The sequence below is a fragment of the Erpetoichthys calabaricus genome, chromosome 2, assembly GCF_900747795.2.
Source record: "Erpetoichthys calabaricus chromosome 2, fErpCal1.3, whole genome shotgun sequence".
Taxonomy (NCBI): domain Eukaryota; kingdom Metazoa; phylum Chordata; class Cladistia; order Polypteriformes; family Polypteridae; genus Erpetoichthys; species Erpetoichthys calabaricus.
Window position 1 is genome coordinate 186,596,113 of NC_041395.2, and position 23,289 is coordinate 186,619,401.

Here is a 23,289-nt window from a genome sequence, read left to right on the forward strand (position 1 = left end):
TTTTGAACAATATGTAAATGTTCCTCATTATTAGGTATCGTGTTTTAATAGAAGGGGGGGGGGGGGGGGGGCAATTACAAAAACGTTTTTTTACTTGGTGCAAGAATTGTCTGTTAATTTTTCAACTGCAAATTATCTAATTTACCTTCATAATAATTGTAATCAAACATGAATTAGTTGTGAAATTCCATAAGGAAAGGCGACTGCCATGAAAAATCGTCTTGTTAATAAATTATGCTCTTCTTGTGTTTTCTAGCACTTATCCACTTTCATGATGGACAAGAGTGAGTCCATTACCACTGTGGATGATGCTATTAAAAAGCTCATCTTGCTGGATTCAAAAAACAAGATTTGGACCCAGGAAATGCTGTTACAAGTTACTGACAAGGCTATACGACTACTGGACTGCGAGACACAGGTGAGGCAAACTGCATGCAAAATATAAGTCAGAGCCTTTCTGGGTACTCATAATCTAGAAAGTAATGCTTGAAGTAAGCAAGAATTATCTACATTACAGTTATTCAACAGAGAAGGAGAATTGATTTTTCACTACAAAATCTGACAAAAAACAGTGAGATAGGGTCTATACAGTTCTTCCATGTAAATTACACTTTAGTGATACTGCAGGATACAAAAATGTAGAATCAAGTGCGTTAACTTCTGTAATATTTATTATGTTCACAAATAAATGTAGAGTAAAACAAACAGGAAATTGAATCAAATGGACAAGTTAAACAATATTTCATTCAAAACTAACCACATTTGGCTAAATGAAGTAAAGGCAGGTTGCATGGATAGACAGATTGGCCTTTATAGATCTAGGCGTGTGTGTGTTTGTGTGTGTACATTTCTTTCTCTTCATCATCAAGCATATTCTGTAGTAGGGCAAACAAGCCATCAGCTACCTTCACTTATACATTTCTTAGAGTTTGTGTGTGTGGGTGTGTGTGAGTACATGTGGGTACATACACTTGTGTGTGCTTCCATGTGTACATGCATGTGTATTTTAAAAAATTATGTATTTAAAACTTCTTGTGCAAAATATTTGTAAATCAATAGGTGTGGTCAAAAGACTAAGAGAAGCAGACCTCAAAAATCCATGTTAAATATTTTGTATAGCAGTTATTATTGGACAAAGGTCAAACTGTGTTTGAAGGATATGGGGATAAGGATTGGACCAAACTGGATAAAACACTACACCTAGAACCTGAAACAATACAAAAATAATGCAACTTATTTGAAGTAGATTTTTTTGGAAGTTATCATTGTACATTGGTCTCTGTGTTTTGGGCAGATAGATATCTGTGAAACCACTTGTTCTCAAATAATCTGTCTTTGCTGGGATATAGTCCTCCAGGAGCTCTACATGATGCAAAAAAACCCCACATAATTTTCTGGCCAAGCATATTATTTTAAGATGTGACAATCTATTTTAATTATCCACAGACACCCTGCTAAAATCAGCTTTTCTCATTGTTTTGAACATCATAGAATCAGAATTTACTTTCTGAATTTACTCAGAATTTACTCAATAAAAAATTTTTGACCCTATCACCAAACTTTCATTTATATTTATGCAGTGTCTAAAACAGTATTTAGCAGTATTTGTTTAAGTTATATAATATGTTTTTTTTCAACTACAACTTATCTTTAGACAGTAATGCTTCTTGGCTTACAAGAGTGCACCTCCTGGAGGGGATGGAGGGGATTTTTTATGATGGAATTCAGTGTTGCCACCATCCTTTTTCCACAACAGCTCCCAGAGTGTCCAGAGTTATTGCTGTAATGGTGCAGGCTTTCCTGATAAGTTTGTTCAGGCATTTTGTAACTTTTGAACTCAAGTTACTTCCCCAGAAAGCTTATAGTATAGAACAATATACTGGCTACTACGGATTAGTAGAACATTTTCAGGAGCTAGCTATATACATCAAAAGGTCCGAGTGTCCTTAGGAAGTACAGCCTGCTCTGGCATTTCTTGTAAAGTGTCACTGTGTTGTCAAACCAGTCCAGTTTGTTGTTTATGTGAATCCCCAAGTACTTGTAGCTCTGTACCACTCCCACATCCTCCTCCTGAATAGTTACTGGTCTCAGAGGCTCTTTGGCATTGTGGAAGTCTACCACGAACTCTTTTGTCTTGCTGATGTTGAGTTGCAGGTGGTTCTCCATGCATCACAAGACAAAGTCCTCCACAAGCCTCCTGTACTCCAATGCATCTCCATTATTAATGAAGCCTATGATGGAGGAATTATCTGATAATTTCTGTAGGTGGCAAGTGTTGCTATTACAATGAAAATCCATTGTGTAGAGGGTAAATACTAAGGGAGAAAGGAGAGTTCCATGTGATGTCCAAGTGGTAATACACCACCATTTCTGACAAACATTCCCTGAGCCTCACAAACTACTGTCTGTTAGTCAGGTAGTCCATGATCCAGGAGATTCTGAGGTATCAGGATGCATAGCCTTAAGCTTTTCCCCAGTTGATAAGGCTGAATGGTGTTAAAGGCACTGGAAAAATCAAAGAACATTATCCTGACTGTGGAGCTGGCTTTGTCCAGAGTATCCTCCACATCTATTTATACCTCATAGGCAACAGAAAAGGATTAAGATGTTCTGAAACCAGGAGTTAGAGCTGTTGCAAGACCTGCCTTGCAAAGGTCTTCATGATGTGTGAAGTAGGAGCAACTGATCTGAAGTCCTTAGGATTACTAGAATGGGATGATTTCCACAGATGGGGAACTCTGCAGACTGAGGGAAAGGGAGAACAGGTGCTGAAGGACCCCACAGAGCTGACTGGTACATGTTTTCAGCAACCTGGGGCTAATATTAGCCTGCTCTATGGCCTTGTTTTTGTTGAGTTTCCCCTGATTTCTCCTCATATGATCAGCAGAGACAGAAAGTCCAAGAAGTGGAAGAGAGCTTGGGACCACGGGAGTGATGTCATCATAGGGAAAGGTCGTGCAGTGTACAGATTGCAGTTGTGATTCTAGAATCTCAAGAGAATGAAATGGTTCAGTTCATTAGCTCTGTTCTTATTCCATTCCTTTGTGGATTTTATAGTTTGCTTGCAGCCAGTGATACTGATTTCTAGAAATTAGGTTATTTCTTTGGTTCATGAATACCAGGCTTGTCTTCCTCAAGCAATCTTTGGGTTCCCTATTCCTTGAGAAACTATTACCAAATCTGTTAAAGATTTGGGAAAGTTAATTCATTAAAGAAAGTGAGTGATTGATCAACAGAAATAAATTAAGCAGATAAGAAATAAGTTAGAAATGAGCTTCTGTGGCAGTCCAATGAGTGGAAACTTTGGCTGGGATAAAGCATTTATGATCAGCACGTTAGACATTGTAGTAAACAGGATTATTTTTGTTGCATAACAAGCAGCAAACTGGTGTGTTTGGCTAATTGATTTATGCATGTTAATTTAATTTTTAATTTTTAATGGATTCCTGAAACAAGAGTAACTGATCCATAAAAATAAAATAAAAGAATGGTTTAAATATAAAAGCTACTTTTTTCTCTCTGTTGCTTCCAAGACCATAGACCAAACTACATCATTTGCTTTTCCTTTTTTTAATTGTATCATGCCATTATGCTGGGAATCTAAAATAGCCTTGTAGGTTGTTGATTTTGTTTTATGTTACTTGACTTTATTACAGTATATGCTGTATATTACTGGTGTTTTTTGATTAAAAGGGTTATGTTTAATAGGGAAGTGCTACACTACTCAATTCCTCTGGCTCAGACAAATTTTCGGGTTTTAGTTTTGCTTTGGGAAAATGTCTGAACTCTTTGAAAATCCAACAAAATATTATTTCCAAATCATTTATGTAACTGATAGTAATACAATTTAGAATATCCTCCTAACCTCTCTCTCTCTCTCTCTCTGAACTGAAGTAAAACTTTGATCATTTTTGTTTTATTGATGTGCTTTCTGATATGAAAGATTACTACTCAGCTATTCACTAACAATTTGCATCCTCAGGAAGAACTTGAAAACTTCCCTTTGTCCACCGTCCATCTATGCCAGACAGTGCTGAACCAAACGCGTTATCCATCTGTCCTGCTGTTGGTGTGTCAGGATTCAGACCAACACAAGCCTGATATTCACTTCTTCCACTGTGATGAGGTTGAGGTTGGTCTTGTTTTATTATATATATTTATTTATTTATTTATTTAAATAAATGCAGATTCTACAGATATACAAAGTCTTATAAGTATATTCCTTGAAGGATAAGTTCAGCATTTTTGAAGTTTACGTTATTTTTTCCCAATCATAGTATACTTTAATTCGTCATGATGAAGCATTTTTATAATTTAAAAAAATACTGAATATAATTTCCTATGGCAAATTCATGAATACCATAACTGAGAAAAATGTTGAAACTTTTTCTTTAAAGGAACAGAAAGAGATGAAATTACATTTAAGATAATGTGTGACATCTAACTTTAGTGCTTAGAAGTCTTTGGTATCTGAAATTCCTTCTTTTTGGTAATGCCACATTCAAAACATTCCCATCAATCTGAAGCTCTAGACATTAAACACCTTGTTTTTCAGACAATGGTGTTGTGAAAATTAAAAAATTTCATGCCATACTTTTTATATCATAATGTTCAGGCTCATCCATCCATCCATTTTCCAACCCGCTGAATCCGAACACAGGGTCACGGGGGTCTGCTGGAGCCAATCCCAGCCAACACAGGGCACAAGGCAGGAAACAATCCTGGGCAGGGTGCCAACCCACCGCAGGACACACACAAACACACCCACACACCAAGCACACACTAGGGCCAATTTCGAATCGCCAATCCACCTAACCTGCATGTCTTTGGACTGCGGGAGGAAACCGGAGCGCCCGGAGGAAACCCACGCAGACACGGAGAGAACATGCAAACTCCACGCATGGAGGACCCGGGAATCGAACCCAGGTCCCCAGATCTCCCAACTGCGAGGCAGCAGCGCTACCCACTGCGCCACCGTGCCGCCTGTTCAGGCCCTAAAACCTTATAAGTCTGTATGAATCACAAGCTTCTGAAACTTCTGTCCTTGAGGATTTAAAGCATGCTTATTAAAAAGCCTCATGGACTGGGCAATTTCAAAAAAGCAATTTACAAAGCAAATTAGAAATTAACTGTGTTACAGTATTTTGTGATAAATTTAAAGTTATTCTCTCTCTCTCTCATGAATATTGCTTAGTATATATTCCACACCATGGTACAGCGTAGTGGACGTTATCAACCTCTGGTACTTGCAGTTGGAACTCGAGTCTTTAAGGGTTCCAAACATCTCAAATTCAATTCTGTATATCCTTAAAAGAATTAGACATCTGTAAGTGCATTTTTGTTTGGCTAGTGGGATTTGAAATTGCACTCTTTTTGTTCTCTAAAGGGGAAACAAATCTTTAAATCCTTTCATTAAGGAGTCCATAGTTGTAGAAGTTCTGTAGCTCTTAATAGCCTATGGAATCTGAAATTACAGTGCTTCCTAAAATATAGCACAGTGTTTTAAAGGGATCTCTAATACTTATAACTGAACATTTCAGAAACTTTAATTTGCTATCTTTTATGACTATAAATGTTTTTAAAAAATCAGACATAGGCTACAAAGTCACAGGTTTTTTGATCTATGACAGGCGGAGATGGTTCATGCTGATATTGACAGTGCCCTGGGAGATAGTAAGCATGGAAAGAAGATGAGACCACAAACTCTCAAGTGGGTGTTTTTCTACATGCATAGTGTAGTGTGTGATTGAGTTAATTAACCTATTAATTGTCATATAGTGTCTTTTGTAAAGTCCATCATCAAGCATTTACAGGGAAAATTTTAATAAAGTAGTAGTTAGTGCAGTAAGCCTTTAAGGAAAATAATACAACTACAACAAGAAATTAAAAGACAGCGATTTTGGGGATAATGCAGTAGTGTCAGTATTTTAGGTTTGCCAACTCAAAATAAAACTATAAAGTCATTGGTAGACAGATACAGCTTTCCTCATAGAAGGATCAGATTTTGAAACTGAAGCTAATGAAGTTATTTGTACATGTGCATGCATGCACAAAAACACATCTGAAGTAAATGCATATTATAAAGTGCAATTTGAAATGTTTAACTGTAAGCCCATTATAATAGAATAGAATAGAATGCCTTTTGTCGTTGTATAAATGTACAATGAACTTTTGTGTGACCCCTAAATAGTAAATTCAATTTAATAAAAACAGAATTTTCAGGAGATTCAACATATGTTATATATTTTAAACTACACACATACATTAATCCAAACCAATAAAACAATAAAAGCAATAAAACATTGAGTGTATGTGTGTGTATTCATTTTCACAGTATTTCAATCATCTGCTTTACCATCTTTGAAAAAATGTTTCTTAATAGGGTAAACCAGGAGAAAATAAAGCGACATCGAGAGTCCATTCTTCCACCAACATCTCCCAAAACATCACCCATCAAGGATGTAAGAAGTCATGTTGTTGCTTCTAGTGCAAGCGAAAACAGAGGTGAACTTAACTTTAGCACTGTATAGTAATGCATACTATACCAACTACAAATAAACCAATGGATTTTCCTTTTTGCCACTCTAGAAAAGCATTTATTGTGCACAGTGTGAAAGCTGCTATGGTAAAGTGATAATTACAAGATATACTGTACTTAATGAATTGTGAAATTGCCAACTGTCTGTACAAGCAGTCAGCAGCTGATGACATACAGTATTTGCCTTCTGCACTACTAAAATTAATTTGTGATGTGGAAAAATTCAGAAAAAATAAAATCCTTTGTTATTTATTTACCACTTCCGTAATTTGGTACTTTTTTAACAGAGAGACACAGATCTATCACTGGCTCACAAAATCTTGAAGAGTCTCATGGAAATCTAGCACAAAGAATAGAGAAGGATGTGGTGAGTGCCCTAGACAAAATGTATACATTTCTAAATAGTTCTATGAAGTAGAACAAATAATCATATTGTAACTTAACACTCACAAAAGGATTATGACAGTGCCATTTGTGTCTACAACTGTGCTAACATCTCTTTTCCTCTCTCTCCATGTGTCCTACACGTTCTAGCTCAAAAGACTATGGTTTGTCTGTTTCAACCACTTCCTAACTCACTGTTTTTGGCCTTCTTAGCAAATTTTGAACTGTGCTTTGGATGACATTGAGATCTTCATGGCACGGCTGCAGAAAGTAGCAGAGGCATTCAGTCAGCTGAACCAGCGCAAAAAGAGCAAAAAGAACAAAAAGAAAGGTCCAGCAGGTATTGCATAATCATTAAATTGTTAACATCATTCTTTGGGCAACTTTATGGATATGATGGTACATGTAAGCAGTTGAACTTGTATATCTGTGTATGTGCATATGCCATGGTATAGTCATGTAAAGTAATTACGGCCTGCTTCGGTTCTGTGATTTAATGTATAATTACATAACTAACAATCATCCTGTACTTATCAAGCCCTAAAATTATATAATTTTTATCTTACGTGACAAATAACATAGATTTTACTTTTAGTTAGCAAATGAAATATATAGATAGATAGAACCTTATTTGTCCCCAGAGGGAAATTTGGCATTTTACAGAAGATCTTTTAATAAATAAATACATAAATAGGTAAATAAGTGAGTAAATAAATAAATGAATAAATACACACACACAATGTGGTGTAATCACACACCAGAATGTCTATAAAACAAGAAAATTAAAAAGAAAAAAAACTTCTGACTTGGATGTTGCAGCCACAGTGAGGCATTATGCAGACATATTGCTATTGGTATTAAGGATTCCCCAGTAGCACACTTGTTCTAAAACATTCATTGGCTGAAAATGCTCAGTGTTAGTGTGCCAAAGAGAGGATGTGCAGAATTGTTCATAATGGCACGCGGTTTTATTTTAGCTATCTCCTTTCCTATTATGTCCAGGGAGTCCAGAGTGCATCCTGTAACTGAGCTTTTAATTAGCATGTTGATTTGGTGGGCCCCTTCTGAAGTGATATTACCATCCCAGCACACTGCAATGTAGAAAATTGCACTGGCCATCACAGGAATATTGAAAATGAGAAGGGTTCTCTTCCCACATTTAAGGAACACAGTCTTCTAAGGAAAAAGAGCATGCTCTGTTCTTTCTTATATAGTTCCTCTGTATTCCAAGACCTGTGATTAATGTGAACCCCCAAGTATTTGTAGTGGTGAACTACCTTTACATCCACTTCTTTAAGTGATCAGACATAGAGTCCCTTTGGTGCGATGAAAATAAATAACCTTTTGTTTGGTTTTGTTGATGTTAAGATGCAAACAATTCTCTTTGCACCAAGAAACAAAGTTCTCCGCCTGATTCCTATACTCTGTCTCATCCCTTTTATTAATACACCCCATAAGTGCAGAATCATCTGAGAATTTCTGCAAATGACATAACCTGGTGTTAGTAGTCGCAGGTGTTCAAAGTGAAGAGAAAAGGAGACAGGACTGTTCCTTGTGGTTCTTCAGTGTTGCTCACATCTGTATTAGAGGCTCAGTCCTCATGTCTCACAAACTGCGGTCTACCTGACAGTTAGTTCATTATCCAGGACAGCATATGCTCATCCACCTGCATATCTCTGAGTTTACCCCTTAACCAGGATAGCTGATATTGAAGGCACTGGAGAAATCAAAAAGCACAATCCTCACAGTGTTGCCAGCTGTTTCCAGGTGTAAATAAGCCTTGTGGAGCAGGTAGATAATCACATGTTCCACTCCAATCTTTGTTCGATAGGCAAACTGCAGTGAATCCAGGTGGTCTACAACAAGGGGATTCATATAGTCCAGGATCAATCTCAAAAAGGTCTTCATGATGTGAGACGTATGTGCCACTGGTCTGTAATCAGTAAGTGAAGAGGCACCTGCCTTCTTTGGAACAGGAACAATGGAGGATGTTTTCGACAGCAGTGGCACTTTCTGAAGCCTTAGGAACAGATTGATCAGGTGACAGACAACATCACTAAGTTGGTCAGCTCAGGCCTTTAGAACTCATCGTTCAAGTTTTCCTGTGTGTATTTTCCTTGGTCGTTTCCTTACTTGGTCTTCTGTTATGGACAGTCCACACTGATAGTCAGAAATGGATTTGTCACTGGCCATTCCAGTTGACATGGTGGGAGTTGTTGATGGTGTAGGGAGGCTGGTCATTGGAAGAATTTGACAGTGGAGGGAAAGGGGGATTTGTTTAGAGCATTAGCTTTGTCCATATTCCCTTCTAGCACCTGAACCGCAAATTGGTTGAGTCTAGTAATTATACCTAGTCAATTCCAGACTTCTTTCATTTTATTCTGAGTGAGTTAGTTTTCATTTTAACTTTGTAAGCTTCCTGTCCTTCACTCAGCTTTTTCTTTAGCACACGCTGTATGGCCTTCAGAGACAATTTGTTACCAGATTTGAATACAGCCAGTCCCCGGGTTACGTACAAGATAGGGACTGTAGGTTTGTACTTAAGTTGAATTTGTATGTAAGTCGGAACAGGTACATTATTTTAATAAATGCTATTGTTGACCGACTATAACCAAGTGCTCTGCCAATGAATGATGGAGTTTCACCTCTCTCTGACCTTTTTATTATTTCTACTTTATTTTCAATGGTGATGATTTTTCTCTTCTTTACTGTATCACCAGCACTTGCATCAGATTTGTGTTTCAGAGATATTCTTGAAGGGTGAAGACAAAAGGTTAAGATGAGCTCTTCTGCACAGCACTGTACTGACAAAAGACAACTTCCTGCTATGTACGTAACAGTACAAGCAGGCTTGCTATTGAGAACAAATGGGAGTTGCGAGAGGCGGTTCACCACCCACCCACCACACAGTCACCTCCACTACAGTATGCAGCCTGCAGCGTGTATCCGCCCACCGAGAATGAACACGGTGCGGCCAAAGGCGTGTAGTGAATTGCCCACCACCACCCCCATTCAACAGGCAGCCACCCGAAGCACCCGTTCACCCTCAATGGCCTCCGTTCAGCCACAACCGGGTCACCACTTGCAGCATTACCAGCCGCCCACCGAAAACGATTCAGGGGGAGCCGTGTGTAGTGGGCGGGCAGTGAAATGCCCTACACCGCTCCATCCAGCCTGCGTCCAGTCAGGAGCAGTAGCTGCGGCGGCATAGTGGGCGGACAGCAAACTGCCCCATTAAGCCTCCGTCCTGCACACAAGCGATAGCTGTGGCCCCAGTGACTATGGACCACGGGTCACCGCTTGCTTGCCGCCGAGGGACACTACACTGTGCGAGCAGCGAAATCGCACCCCTCCAGCCACTACTTGCAGCGTGCCCCGGCCAAAGATGACAAAGCATCAGTTAATGAGGCACATGCGTCACAGCTGTGGCCTCGTTCGTAAGTTGTAGGTCGGGTGTCCGTAACCTGGGTACTACCTGTACTCTGTTTTTCTCATTCAGCACACCTTTTAGCTCAAATCCAGGGCTTGTTGTTAGGAAAGCAATGTACTGTCGTTTTGACACAGAAGTTAATATAGTCTGTGATGCAGTGACTGAGTACCTCAGTATTGTCCCCATGTGACTCGTACGTCATTTATCAGTCTTTCATTTGGAATTAGTCATTTAGACCCATTTCAGCCTCTAGGTTCCACTTTCTCACTATTCTGATGGTAACAGTTTGTCATCTAATAACAGGCTTGTACCTGGGAGCAAGATGAATCAGATTGTGGTCAGATTTGCCTACAGGTGCCAGTAGTTTACATTTAAAGGCATCTTTAACATTTGAATACAGCAGGTCCAGCTTGACAGGAATTCCTTTAGCATCAACAACGTGAAATAATCATAATCTGAATTAGTTTATCTGTTTCTTACATTACATGGGAGGAATTTTGTCCCATTCCTTCTCATAACACGCCTTTGGTTCATTTTTGTTTTAGGGAATTTATTTATTTTCTAAGGGTCCTCCCACTGTATTTCAATGGATTTGAGACTTTGACCTGGTCCTCTCAAAAACTCAATTCCTTCTTTTATGTAATTAAATTGTAATTTTATTGATACTCCAGTTTCAGCCAAACTTGAACTGTCATACATATTGCCTCTCATTATATATTTTGAAGGTGAGCAATGTGGTCTCATTGAGGAGAACTTTATTTTTTGTCCCCAGGGGAAATTGTACTGTGTGGATCTCATTTTCAAGAACTGTTTCCAAACCATACCCTTCAAATTTACTAGTCTTTAAGAATTATGAACCTAACCTGCACAAGTTCATTTTTAAAAAATATTACAAATGACCTTTTATCAGAATAACCATTTATACATTTGCACTTCATTGAAAATTATATAAATTACCATAAATTGAATTTATGCTCCGACTCCCCGTAAAATTACTTTATAGCACACACCATGAGGTTATCTGTTGTAACAAAAGGACACAAACACATAAAGGGTAGGGGCACTGGATGGTCATCCTCATTTAATTGAACACCAAAACAACAAAATGAATGAGCAATTATTGTGATAATGTCTATTCGGACTTCAGTCCAAAACTAGACTGTCAGCCGTAGTAATTGGCAGCACTCTTAAGGTTTCCCAGATGGAAGGGGTGGGTCCAAGTCCCCAAAGCTGGATATAATGTCAGAGGTCCTCACACCATCGATCCTGTACTCTGAGGATGGAAGGACAGTAAGTGACAGCTCCAACCTATGATTTGGGGTGGTACCACTGATAGAGGAACCCTGAAGTTGTCTCTCAATTGCATGTGTGTGACATAACTAGCCACCACCAAGCCCAAACTCTTTGAGTCAGGCGGCATGAACCAATAGGTCATAGGCACAAGAAATTACATCTGCATTGGCATGAAGGGAGCCAAGATGATGTACAACCTGGAATTTAAATGGCTGAAAGTCTAAGAACCCACTTGTGACATGTGTGCAAAGACATCCACAAGAGATAGGCATGATCGGTGACAAGACTGAACATGCAGCCCATGACCTTAGCTGTTGTATGACCCACTTAAAGAGAAATCAACACAGATGCTGATGTCAGGGCCTGCTTAAGGTCACAGAATACAGCCTCCACTTTAATATCCCATACACCATATCGGAAGCATGCTTTTTTGTAAGTCTTTTCAAGAGTGCATTCCTCTTGGTGAAGCAGGGTGCAAAGTGGTGGTAGTAACTTGCTATACCCAGGAAAGCCTGCATTTGTCACTTGGTTTGCAGATAAAGCCAATTGCAGATGGCATTAACTTTCTAACACTGTGGTCAGACATTCCCTCCATCCACCACATAGACCAGATATTTGGCAACCACTGGTTCAAAAAACACTTGGATTTAATTGACTATCCACTTCTGGTAGTGTTCAAAGGAAAGATGCTGTAGAACCTGCTATAAGTATTTCTCCCACATGCTGAAGCAAACGTCATCTAGATAGGTAGCACTATAGGGGGCAGAATACTTAATCTACCAGATTCTGGAAGGTTGTCAGTGTAGCATGTAATCTAAATGGTCAGATACAATACTATAGTTGTCTGCTGGGGGAGCTAAACATGACCTTCTCCCTGGCAGATTCCATTAAATGAATTTGCCAATACCCTTTTGTCATGTCAAGAGTGGTCAAATACCAAGCCATTCTGAGTCAGTTGAGTGCAACCACCAGGAGCATCAAAACAGGAGACTTGATTAAGCCAAAGGATGTCATTATAAAAGTGCCAACTACCATCTGGCTTGGGTACTAGAATGACAGAGCTCGACCACGAGCTAAACTTTTCCTCAGTGACACCTAGTTCTAGCATTCGTCTGATTTCAAGCTCCATTTCTCCTCTTTTTACCGCTGTAAGTCAGTAAGGGAGTGCTAGGCAACCACCCCTGGTTTGGTACTGATGTGCGTAATCAGGAAAGTCCATCCAGTAAGCACGGCATGGAGACAACTTGAGATTTATGTTCCTTGTCTATTGCTAGACCTTCCATCTTTATAGGTGCAGGCTGTACAATGCTGCTTTTGTAATTAAAATATAGTTAAAACCAACATTTTTACATGTTGACTCAAACTTCAGTAGTGTATGTATTGTGTGCCCCTCATAAACAAACCCTTTTGAGCAGCAAGTTGTATTTCTCTATAAAGATAATGATACGTGGAGTGCTAAACCATAGAGGTTTTTTTCTATTGGAGAATAGAGCAAGGATTATTTTTAACTGTGTCTGCTCTGTAGGTACTGTCAGCAGCCACATACAGTACCTTCCATTGCCAAAACCTGCTGTTTTGCTGCCAGTAGTAAGAAGATAAGAAAGGCAAACATCACATTTCATAAAAGAAAAAATATGCTGTAACAGTTTTATTATGTTGATTTTACCTGATCCAATATGCATTGTGAAAAATTTAAACTTGCAAAATTACTACATTCTGAAATGTTCTCCTTTGTCACATTTTCTGAGCATAAATGTGAGTCAGAATTAATGTTATGGTAGTTTTATATGTTTACTTCTTTAAAAACATCTAATTCAGCATTCAAGTCAGGTGGCTGGTTGTAAATTGTGTAATGTAGCTTATTTATCTTTTTCCATTTTATAATGTTATACAGTATATATATTCCTCTTTCAAAGCTGACTGAACCTAGTGAGCCTGTCTTTTGAAGTGTTTTCTTGTATGTTATATTAATGTGTCAGTATGGGTATTTGTTTGTGTAAAAATGTTATTTTCATGCAGTTAGTCACTCTTCGCATTTTCCAATTAACATTATTTAGATCTTTCAGAAAAAGGAGAGTTTACGTTTTTTTCTTTCCAAGTGGAGAATATGAAGTTAAGAATGGTTTCCACCTTTACAGACATTCGGATAAAATACTGTAACTTACTAAGATGCTACTTATTTTTTCATTCTTGCTTCTTTATATTTCATCACATGATTCACTAAGTTGCATTCTATTCCCCATTTAATGCAATTTGCATTTTAATCCTGTTTTTTATGTATTGCTTCATATTATAGTAATGTCTTGTTTTAGACATGCTTAAAATCTTTTCAGTTTATTCTTGTATAGCACAAGTCTAGAAATGAATTATTATTATTATTATTATTATTATTATTATTATTATTATTATTATTATTATTATTATTATTATTATAATAAGCATCAGTTCATCCTTTTCTTGAAGTCACTTACCCTAACTTTAAGGTTATGGGGAGCCACAGCCAGTCCGTGCACCATCATGTATAAGACATAAATCACTCCTGGTACTGTTACATTGGCAGGACACACTGATTTACAAACCCACACTCATATATGGTTAATTTAGAACTGAAAGTATGCAACTAAAAGCATGACCTAGATAAAAAATATCATAACGCAAATTCAATTTATAATACAATACTGAACTACAGTATAATGCTGAAAAAAAATCGTACCATTTTTACTCAACTTTTTTTATTGTTAGTAATTATTAATTGTCGAAATTAAAGGCATTTGTTTGCTAAGTATTTGTCAGAAACCATTCAGTTTTTACATTGTGCTATATTTAAAACACATTTATAAATTCCTGTTGCCAGTTAAATTGGTAGGGACTACCAGGAATATTTTTTTCCAGAATACTCTTTTGAATGTATTATTTCCTTAACTTAATTTTAAACATTACTTTCATTTTAAGCAATTACATAAATAATTCAGATTTTCATGCACTTCATTGGTCCGTTAAATATGATTGCAAAGTAAAAATGTATACTGTATGTTTAAATTTGGCTAGACTTTTTAAGAAGCGTGGGTGGAATTTAAGAAAAGTTCAATCATGCTGTATAATCATGTCATACATTTCCCATTTTGTGTATGGGGGGGGGGGGGGGGTGTTCACCATGCAAGTGGCTGGAGATGTGTTTATGGATTGTTCTTGCCTTGCACCCAATGTATTGTTGATAAATATAACACAGCCCTTCTTTCAGCACTAGAAAAAGCAGCTCCTTTAAAGCATAAGGACGTTTCCTTTAAGCACTCCGTTCCATGGTACAATTCAGAGTTATGATCTATGAAAGCAGCTGGCCGATGCCTTGAGAATGTCACTTAAGACTGACCTCACCATGCACATCCAGGCTTTCTCTGACCATCAAAGGGCATGCAGGGATGTACTAACTGCAACCAAGAACACACATTATGGCAGAATAGTAGAAAGTGGTCACAATAACCTAAGGGTTTTATTCTGTGTAGTTAATAAACTACTTCAGCTTGCATCTGCAACCATTTACCTCCTTTACTGAGGTCAATTAAATATTTCTCCACTTTTTGCAAAATAAAAATAAAAGATCTAAATAATTCAACTAACATAAATCTATCATCCATTTATATTTCCCTGTCTTCCCACTCCATTCAGCTTTTTCAAAATTTTCATCAGTCACATTTACATTTGTTAATGACCTGCTGTGTAAGATGAGGCCAACTACCTGTGTACTGGTCCCCATCCCTACCACACTTCTTAAATCCTGCCTTTATGCCATAGTGTTACGACAATAATAAATACATCCCTTGACACTGGCTCTGTGCCAGGCACTTTAAAAATTGCTTCTGTAACCCCACTGTTAAAAAAGTCTGGTCTTGATGCTGACAATTTTAACAATTTTCGGCCTATTTCTCACTTACCTTTTCTGTCAAAAGTTCTTGAGCATGTTGTAGCCTCCCAACTCACCAGTTACTTAACTTCTAAAAATTTAATGGAACCTTTTCAGTCCGGTTACAGGGCACAGCACAGGTGTGAAACTGCTCTGCTTGGGGTAATTAATGATTTGCTTATGGCAGCAGACTCTGGACAAACCATCATATTAATTTTGTTAGATTTTAGATTAGTTTTGCTTAGTGTAGCATTTGACACTGTCAGACATTCTGCTGTCCAGAATGGAGAAAATTCTGGGTGTCTCTGGCACTGCCATCCAGTGGTTTAGCACTAAAATCCCCGAAGCCAACGAAAATATTCGTAATTCTGGGCCACATTAAATTCTTTTGCATCTCCTCATCAGTATCTTTGTTTTGCAAATGTGCCAATCAGCACTGGCAGCAGGCAGCCTACTATCCCATCCCCTTTCGAGGCAGCTGAAGTCAGGTGCAAAATTCTCAGAGCTGAAGTCCCTTTATCTGGGAGTTAGGTGTCTGGAATTGCATTGGGTAAATAATATATTGTTATTTGTAATACATACATTTCAAGTGTGTTCCTTGTCTACAACTATCTGTGTAAATGTAACATAACAAGAAATGTGAGGAAAGAAAGATTGAACACATAACTAAAACAGAAGCTTTTTTCATGTTATTGTAAAAATGACAAAATGCTGACATGAAGTGTATAATGTGTGAAGGTATATAACAAAGAAATAACAAAAGAAGAATGGTTTTCTTAAAAGAATTTAACTGAAGAAAAAGAAACCAAAGAAAAAGAAATTGTTTGATTTACAGGTTGCTGTCAGTGTATAAAAGCTGAAGCCCAAATATCAATTGACACAAAGTAACATGTCTGCTTGGCTGGTGCAGAGATAAGAACTGCTGAGGTAAGAACTGCTGTCTTGTAATCAAAAGGTTGCGGGTTCGATCTCTTTCTGCATTTACCACTTTGAGTAGTGAGCTGCTATTATTACTGTTATTTAATAAAAACATACATTTGATTTGAGTCTGTAACACCCAGTGTAAATTTTTGCTAATTGTAAAAAGAAACCTAACTCTCAGATAAAGAGACTTCAGCTCTGAGAATTTTGCATCCCTTCTGAAGGAATTTAAGGTGGCTCGGCATTAATAATATTTTCATAGGCTTCAGGAATTCTAATGTGCGTAGGCTTCAGTGATTCTAGTGTTAAGTCCTGTCTGACCGATAGTCGAGAGTTTGTTAGTCTTGGCACCAGCAGATCCAGCTCAGTGCCAGTTACACAAAAAGGTCTCTCAGGCTCTGTCCTCAGTTATCTGCTTTTCTGTATCAATATGCTTCCCCTTGGACATATTATTTGTAGCTATGGACTGGGTTATCATTTTTATGCAGGTGATACTGAACTCTATTTCAATGTTATAAGTGAAACTTCATCAGGGCTTTCTCAGCCCAGAACTTGCAACAATAAAATTCAAAAATTGATAGAGCAGAACTCGTTAAAACTGCAACAAAACTGAACTCCTGTGAACTGCCACTAAAGTACAACTTAAGAAAAAGAACTCCTTCTCAGTCACTCTTGATGGTGATCTCATCAGACCTTCTTCTAATTCAAGGAGTCTTGGTGTCATTTTTGATTCATCCCTTTCTTATTCCACTCACATAAACCACATTAACACTAGAATTACCAAAGCCTATGAAAAAACTCGTAGGTCCGTCCCACCTTAAATCGCTTCGCACATCTCCATCAATATCTTTTGTCCTGTAAATGTGTCGATAAGCAGCAAGCAGCCTACTATCACATCCTCCCACCGCCGCACAGTTTTCTCGGCTCAAGTCTGTTGACCTTCGTGTCGGTTGCTTAGAGTTGTATAGAATGAGAGGTCAGGCAAAATGACACCTTTTATAAATACTATATGGTTATTTGGAACACATGTATTTCATGTGTGTTCCATGTCTACAACAATCTATATAAACACATCATTAAAACAAACGTTTTTCATGTTTTAGTAATAATTGACAAAATGTAGACATGACATGTTTAATGTGTGAAGCCTGAAGTCCAAATATCAAATAAACACTTTTCAGTGAACGCGACTGAGAGAATAAAACTGAATAAAAAAAAAACAAAGCTAACCTTTACAAGTATCATAAATTTACACAGGCTGTTACAGACTCAAATCAAATGTATGTTTTTATTCTAAGATAGTAAGAATAAGAGCAGCTCACTTCTCAAAACGGAGTCGTCTGGGGTCGAACCCGTGAAGTTTGGATTACCAATCAACAGTTGTTACTGTTGCACCACCGAAGCTATCGTATCAAAGGGTGAATGTTGCTCCCTAACGCGGGTTCTTTTTCTGCAGTTATATTCTTGAATAGAAGCGCACTTGTTCTGTTATATTTGTACCTTTTGTGAAAAGCGTTTATTTGATATTTAGACTTCAGGCTTCACACATTAAACACCTCATGTCTACATTTTGTCAATTATTACTAAAACATGAAAAACGTTTCTGTTTTAACAATGTGTTTATATACGTAGATTGTTGTAGACATGGAACACACATGAAATGCATGTGTTCCAAATAATGATATAGTGGTTATAAAAGGTGTCATTTTGCTTGACTTCTCACTCTATACAACTCTAAGCAACTGACACACAGGTAAACAGACTTGAGCTGAGAAAACTGTGCGGCGGTGGGGGGATGTGATAGTAGGCTGTTTGCTTCTTATCGACACATTTACAGGACAAAAGACGCTGATGGAGAGGTGCAAAGTGATTTAAGGTGGGACGGATCTACGAGTTTTTTCGTAGGCTCTGGTAATTCTAGTGTTAAGAAATTTTCTTACTTACATCTCCGTCACATATCCTGTGTTCGCTCATTCCTCTCCTTTTCTAATGCTGAGAAACTTGTCCATGCTTTTATCACATCCTGCTTCGATTATTGTAACTTCCTACTGGCAGGTGCTGCTTCTAATCTTGTAGCATAGCTCCAGTTGATTCCAAACTCTGCTTCAAGAGTTTTAACATGACCAGCAACAGCAAGCATTTAACACCCATCCTGCTTCGCCTCCACTGGTTCTCTGTGTCTTACAGAATTGAATATAAAATTCTATTAATAACCTACAAAGCTTTAAATGACCTTGCATCAGACTACGTCAGTGACCTTCTCCATTACTATGCTCCTATTCACCCACTAAGGTCCTCTAATTCTGGCCATCTTGTTGTGCTCCATGTTAACCTACATTCTATGAGTGACATGGCCTTCAGCTGTATAGCATCCAGACATTAGAATGGCCTACCTTAATTAATTAGATCAGCTGACTCAATTTATTCTTTTAAAAACAACTTAAAACTCATTGGATCAGGAAGGCTTTTAACTTATATATATAACTTATACTTGTTTATATAACAATATTTAAATTCAGTAGCTGAAATTATACACTGGACTATTTTTATATTATAGAGCAGTTTTCATGGCAAATGATACCCATAAGCTATATAAATTCTTGTTTTATTTTATTATCAGAGAGTGTAATAAATCATAATCTTTGTGAGTTCCAGACTGCTTACTTATTTACATTTATATATTTTTTTGATCCATAAGTGCATTTTCCAAATCTGCTTTTTCATTCCATAGTTGTTGGAAGTTATAATATTTCTTAGCAAAAGTGATTGCAAGCCAGATACCACTGCTAAATGAGAAAACATTTCTTTAAAGGATACATGCACATTCAGTTACACCGGCCTGATTTAGGGTCACTGGTTAGGTGAATGCACACATATTTAGGATGTGGCAGAAGACTATATTGCTGCGAGGCTGCGTGTCTCACAAGGCATAGTCAAGAGGCTGCATGTTGTAGTGAAAGAATATAACCTGTTGTGTAATCACTGCTCACGCAAAAAAATTTTTGTGACATCTTGAAAGCATTCACATTTGCTTCATTTACTTGAAGAATAATATAGGTCAGCATAATTATAAAACAGACAATACAGAGCAAAGGCACTTGAAATCCTTTTACAACTTTAAAATATAAACAATTCTGTGTTCCAAGCAAAAATATGAAAGACTTAGTGTTATGATCTCTGTCTGTCTAATCACTCCTTCTTAGTTACCTTTACTGTAAATTCTTATCACACTAAACATAAAATCCCCCACCTTGTGCTGATTGCACTTTGTTGACATTCCATTACAACTTCTAGCATCACACCTTACCTTTCTAAAGTAAATGATACATATTTCCAAAAATGTAAGTTTCTTTATTTTAATTTTCTGTGCACAACTTAGGTGTTTTAGGTATGCTATAGCAAACTTAAACTTGCTCGAAATTTTTCAAGGTACATAGAATTCAGCAACACAACATACAATACATGACACTATCACAGAATTATATAGTAATATAGTAAACACAAATATGTAAAACAATATTTTAAAATACAAGTAGAACTGCATTCTGGCCAAGTAATATATTACATAAGTCCTAAATAAAATTAACATCATTTATATTGAATGAAAGAGAATAGAAATTGGAAACAGAATGAAACAGAGACTTGGTTTAATCATAGTGACTGCAGAAGGAAAGAAACTGCTTCTGTGTCTACTAGTTCTTACCTTTAGTGACCAGTAAAATTTCCTCAATAGTAAATGAAAGAGATGGTTGCCAGGGTGAATGTTGTCTTTGCTTATATTTACAGCGCATTGTACAGTTTACCTTGTAATGCAACATGAACATTGGTTTTAACTTTACAAAATATGCATGGGGCTTACTAAAGTCCTAACTACTAACATAGAGCTAACACATTCTCCCCAAGTCTGTGGGAGTTTTCCCACCAGGTTACTCTGCCAAACACATGTAGATTATGTAATTGGCAGCTCTAAACTGTCCCAGTATTAGTTAGCAGATAAGTGTATGTAGCGTGTTGTCCTGCAAAAGACTGGAATCATGTCTATTTTTAGTTCCAGCCTTGCACTGTGTATAGAACTGGGATTTATAAAATGCTCAGCTTGATACATGGTTTGGAAGGTGACTGTATGGTTACTGAATATGATCCTTTGATAAAAGCATAAATTAAAACCATCAACAAACGTAAAACTGGTAAATACTGAATATGGGTACCATTGTATATGTGAGTATATGTGTATGTATATTTCATTAGATAAGCATGTCACTGATTTTTGTTGTAAAGATTAACAATACATGTGAAAATAGATGTATTTGTCTGTTTTTATAGAGGGAATGCTAACTTTGAGAGCAAAGCCTCCAGCACAGGAAGAATACACAGATAGCCTGCAGAAAATCAAGCTGGCCTTTAATTTGCTGGTAAGAAAGTCAACTTCTCATTGTCCCTTTCGATCAGACAATAAGAATTTTTCCAATTTTTAATAGGTAAGTATTTTTTTACTTACCATATATTTGCTGTATCTGTCTGGTTTCTTACTAGACCTTTAAGTCTAATCCTTTATTGTCCTAAAACATAAGACAGATTGAGTTAGCTGGCAGTGTGTTCTGTGCTCACACATAGCGTCAAATGTGGCCTATATGAGGAACTTACCTAACTTAGAAAATGTTTTATCTTTACAGGCAAAGCTAAAGAGGCATATCCAGAATCCAAGTGCTGCTGAATTGGTGCATTTCCTATTTGGCCCATTAGAAATGGTGAGATTACCACTTTTCTCATATATATTCACCAATGGACACAATGGTTCATTTCAAGATGCTTAATGCAACATACATTTTAATGTAACTTAAAATGCCCTCAAGTGATAAAAATGACCTCAAGTGATAAATGTGTTATTGGCTGTCATAAGTTCCATAGAATACTCCACTTGTCTTACATAGAATACAATTCTCACATAAGATTCACAACCCTTGTTGGCAAAGCTCTTATTTTATGTTTCTTATAAATTCAAAAGCTTTTGGTGTGATCAGGATCTTGAGAAATGGAAGTCTGAGCAGCCTTGCATTTTTTTGACCATTGTTACAGATTAGAAAGTCAATTTCTAGTCTTTTGTCTTTGATAGGTTTACCAATGTACAGTGAAAGTCTAATAAATGCAGTTATTATTGCAGACAAGATAATTACATACATCTGGGTTAATTATTTATGCTGTGCTTAATTCAAAATATGACTACAGTGTCAAACCCTACAGTTTTTAAATTCCTAGGCAGGAGTATCTTCCTTGTTGCTGCAGTTATTTTCTACAACTACTTTCATAAAAAGTATCAGTTTAGGTACTTACTGTAAGGGAACTCTTACTAAATTCACAATTCAGACTTTAAGTGAACTTGAAGTGAGTTTTCACAGAATTCACAGACATTAAGCTGAACTTTGTAGAATGCAACCCTGTTATATTTTTTTACATTTTTGAGAATTTAATGTACTGGTTAATGAAACTAAGGCATGTAACAGACAAATTGATAAATAAAAATGAAGTTGGATGATAATATAAGTGGAAAATATGGCTCATTAGTTCTGTCAATGAAATGATGAGGTGCTGGAATAATTTTGATGCTAAGAAGCTAATCACCAGACAAAGTGTGATATATATTCAACTATAAGGTTAGTGTAATACACCATGCCAGGCAGGTGTGAAAAAATGCTATAAACAAAGAATGCTTTCAGAAATACAAATAATTATTGTTTATTGTTATCAATTTACAAAATGCAAAGTCAGTGAACAAGAGAAAAATCAAATCAATATTTGGTGTTACTACTTTTTGCCTTCAAACCAGCATCAATTCTTATAGGTACACTTGCACAAAGTCTGGGATTTTGTAGGATTATAGTCAGGTGTATGATCAACCAATTATACCAAACAGGTGCTAATGATCATCAATGTCACACATAGGTTGAAACATAGTCATTAACTGAAACAGAAACAGCTGTGTAGGAGGCTTAAAACTGGGTGAGGAACAGCCAAACTCTGCTACCAAGGTGAGGTTGTGGAAGACAGTTTCATGCCATGGCAAGATTGAGCACAGCAACAAGACACAATGTAGTTATACTGCATCAGCAAGGTCTCTCCCAGACAAAGATTTCAAAGCAGACTGGAGTTTCGAGATGTGCTGTTCAAGCTCTTTTGAAGAAGCACAAAGAAATGGGCAACATTGAGGATCATAGACGCAGTGGTCGGCCAAGGAAACTGAGTGCAGCAGATGAAAGACACATCAAGCTTATTACCCTTCGAAATCGGAAGATGTCCAGCAGTACCATCAGCTCAGAACTGGCAGAAACCAGTGGGACCCAGGTACACCCATCTACTGTCCGGAGAAGTCTGGCCAGAAGTGGTCTTCATGGAAGAGTTGCAGCCAAAAAGCCATACCTCCGACGTGGAAACAAGGCCAAGCAACTCAAGTATGCACGAAAACATAGGAACTGGGGTGCAGAAAAATGGCAGCAGGTGCTCTGGACTGATGAGTCAAATTTTGAAATATTTGGCTATAGCAGAAGGCAGTTTGTTCGTCGAAGGGCTGGAGAGCAGTACAATAATGAGTGTCTGCAGGCAACAGTGAAGCATGGTGGAGGTTCCTTGAACGTTTGGGGCTGCATTTCTGCAAATGGAGTTGGAGATTTGGTCAGGATTAATGGTGTTCTCAATGCTGAGAAATACAGGCAGATACTTATCCATCATGCAATACCATCAGGGAGGCGTATGATTGGCCCCAAATTTATTCTGCAGCAGGACAACGACCCCAAACATACAGCCAAAGTCATTAAGAACTATCTTCAG

At 37.4% G+C, this 23,289-nt stretch overlaps 1 protein-coding gene across 1 annotated transcript in view; it reads left to right on the plus strand.

Annotated features, from left to right (window-relative positions):
• eps8l2 (EPS8 like 2) overlaps window positions 1–23,289 on the plus strand; it is a 247,269-nt gene that overhangs the window by 192,003 nt on the left and 31,977 nt on the right. The window contains exons 7-14 of the mRNA XM_051922048.1: window positions 257–418; window positions 3,983–4,132; window positions 5,631–5,710; window positions 6,383–6,504; window positions 6,826–6,905; window positions 7,136–7,262; window positions 20,791–20,879; window positions 21,141–21,215. Of these exons, the coding sequence (XP_051778008.1) occupies window positions 257–418; window positions 3,983–4,132; window positions 5,631–5,710; window positions 6,383–6,504; window positions 6,826–6,905; window positions 7,136–7,262; window positions 20,791–20,879; window positions 21,141–21,215 (885 nt within the window). The remainder of the gene's footprint in view (window positions 1–256; window positions 419–3,982; window positions 4,133–5,630; window positions 5,711–6,382; window positions 6,505–6,825; window positions 6,906–7,135; window positions 7,263–20,790; window positions 20,880–21,140; window positions 21,216–23,289) is intronic.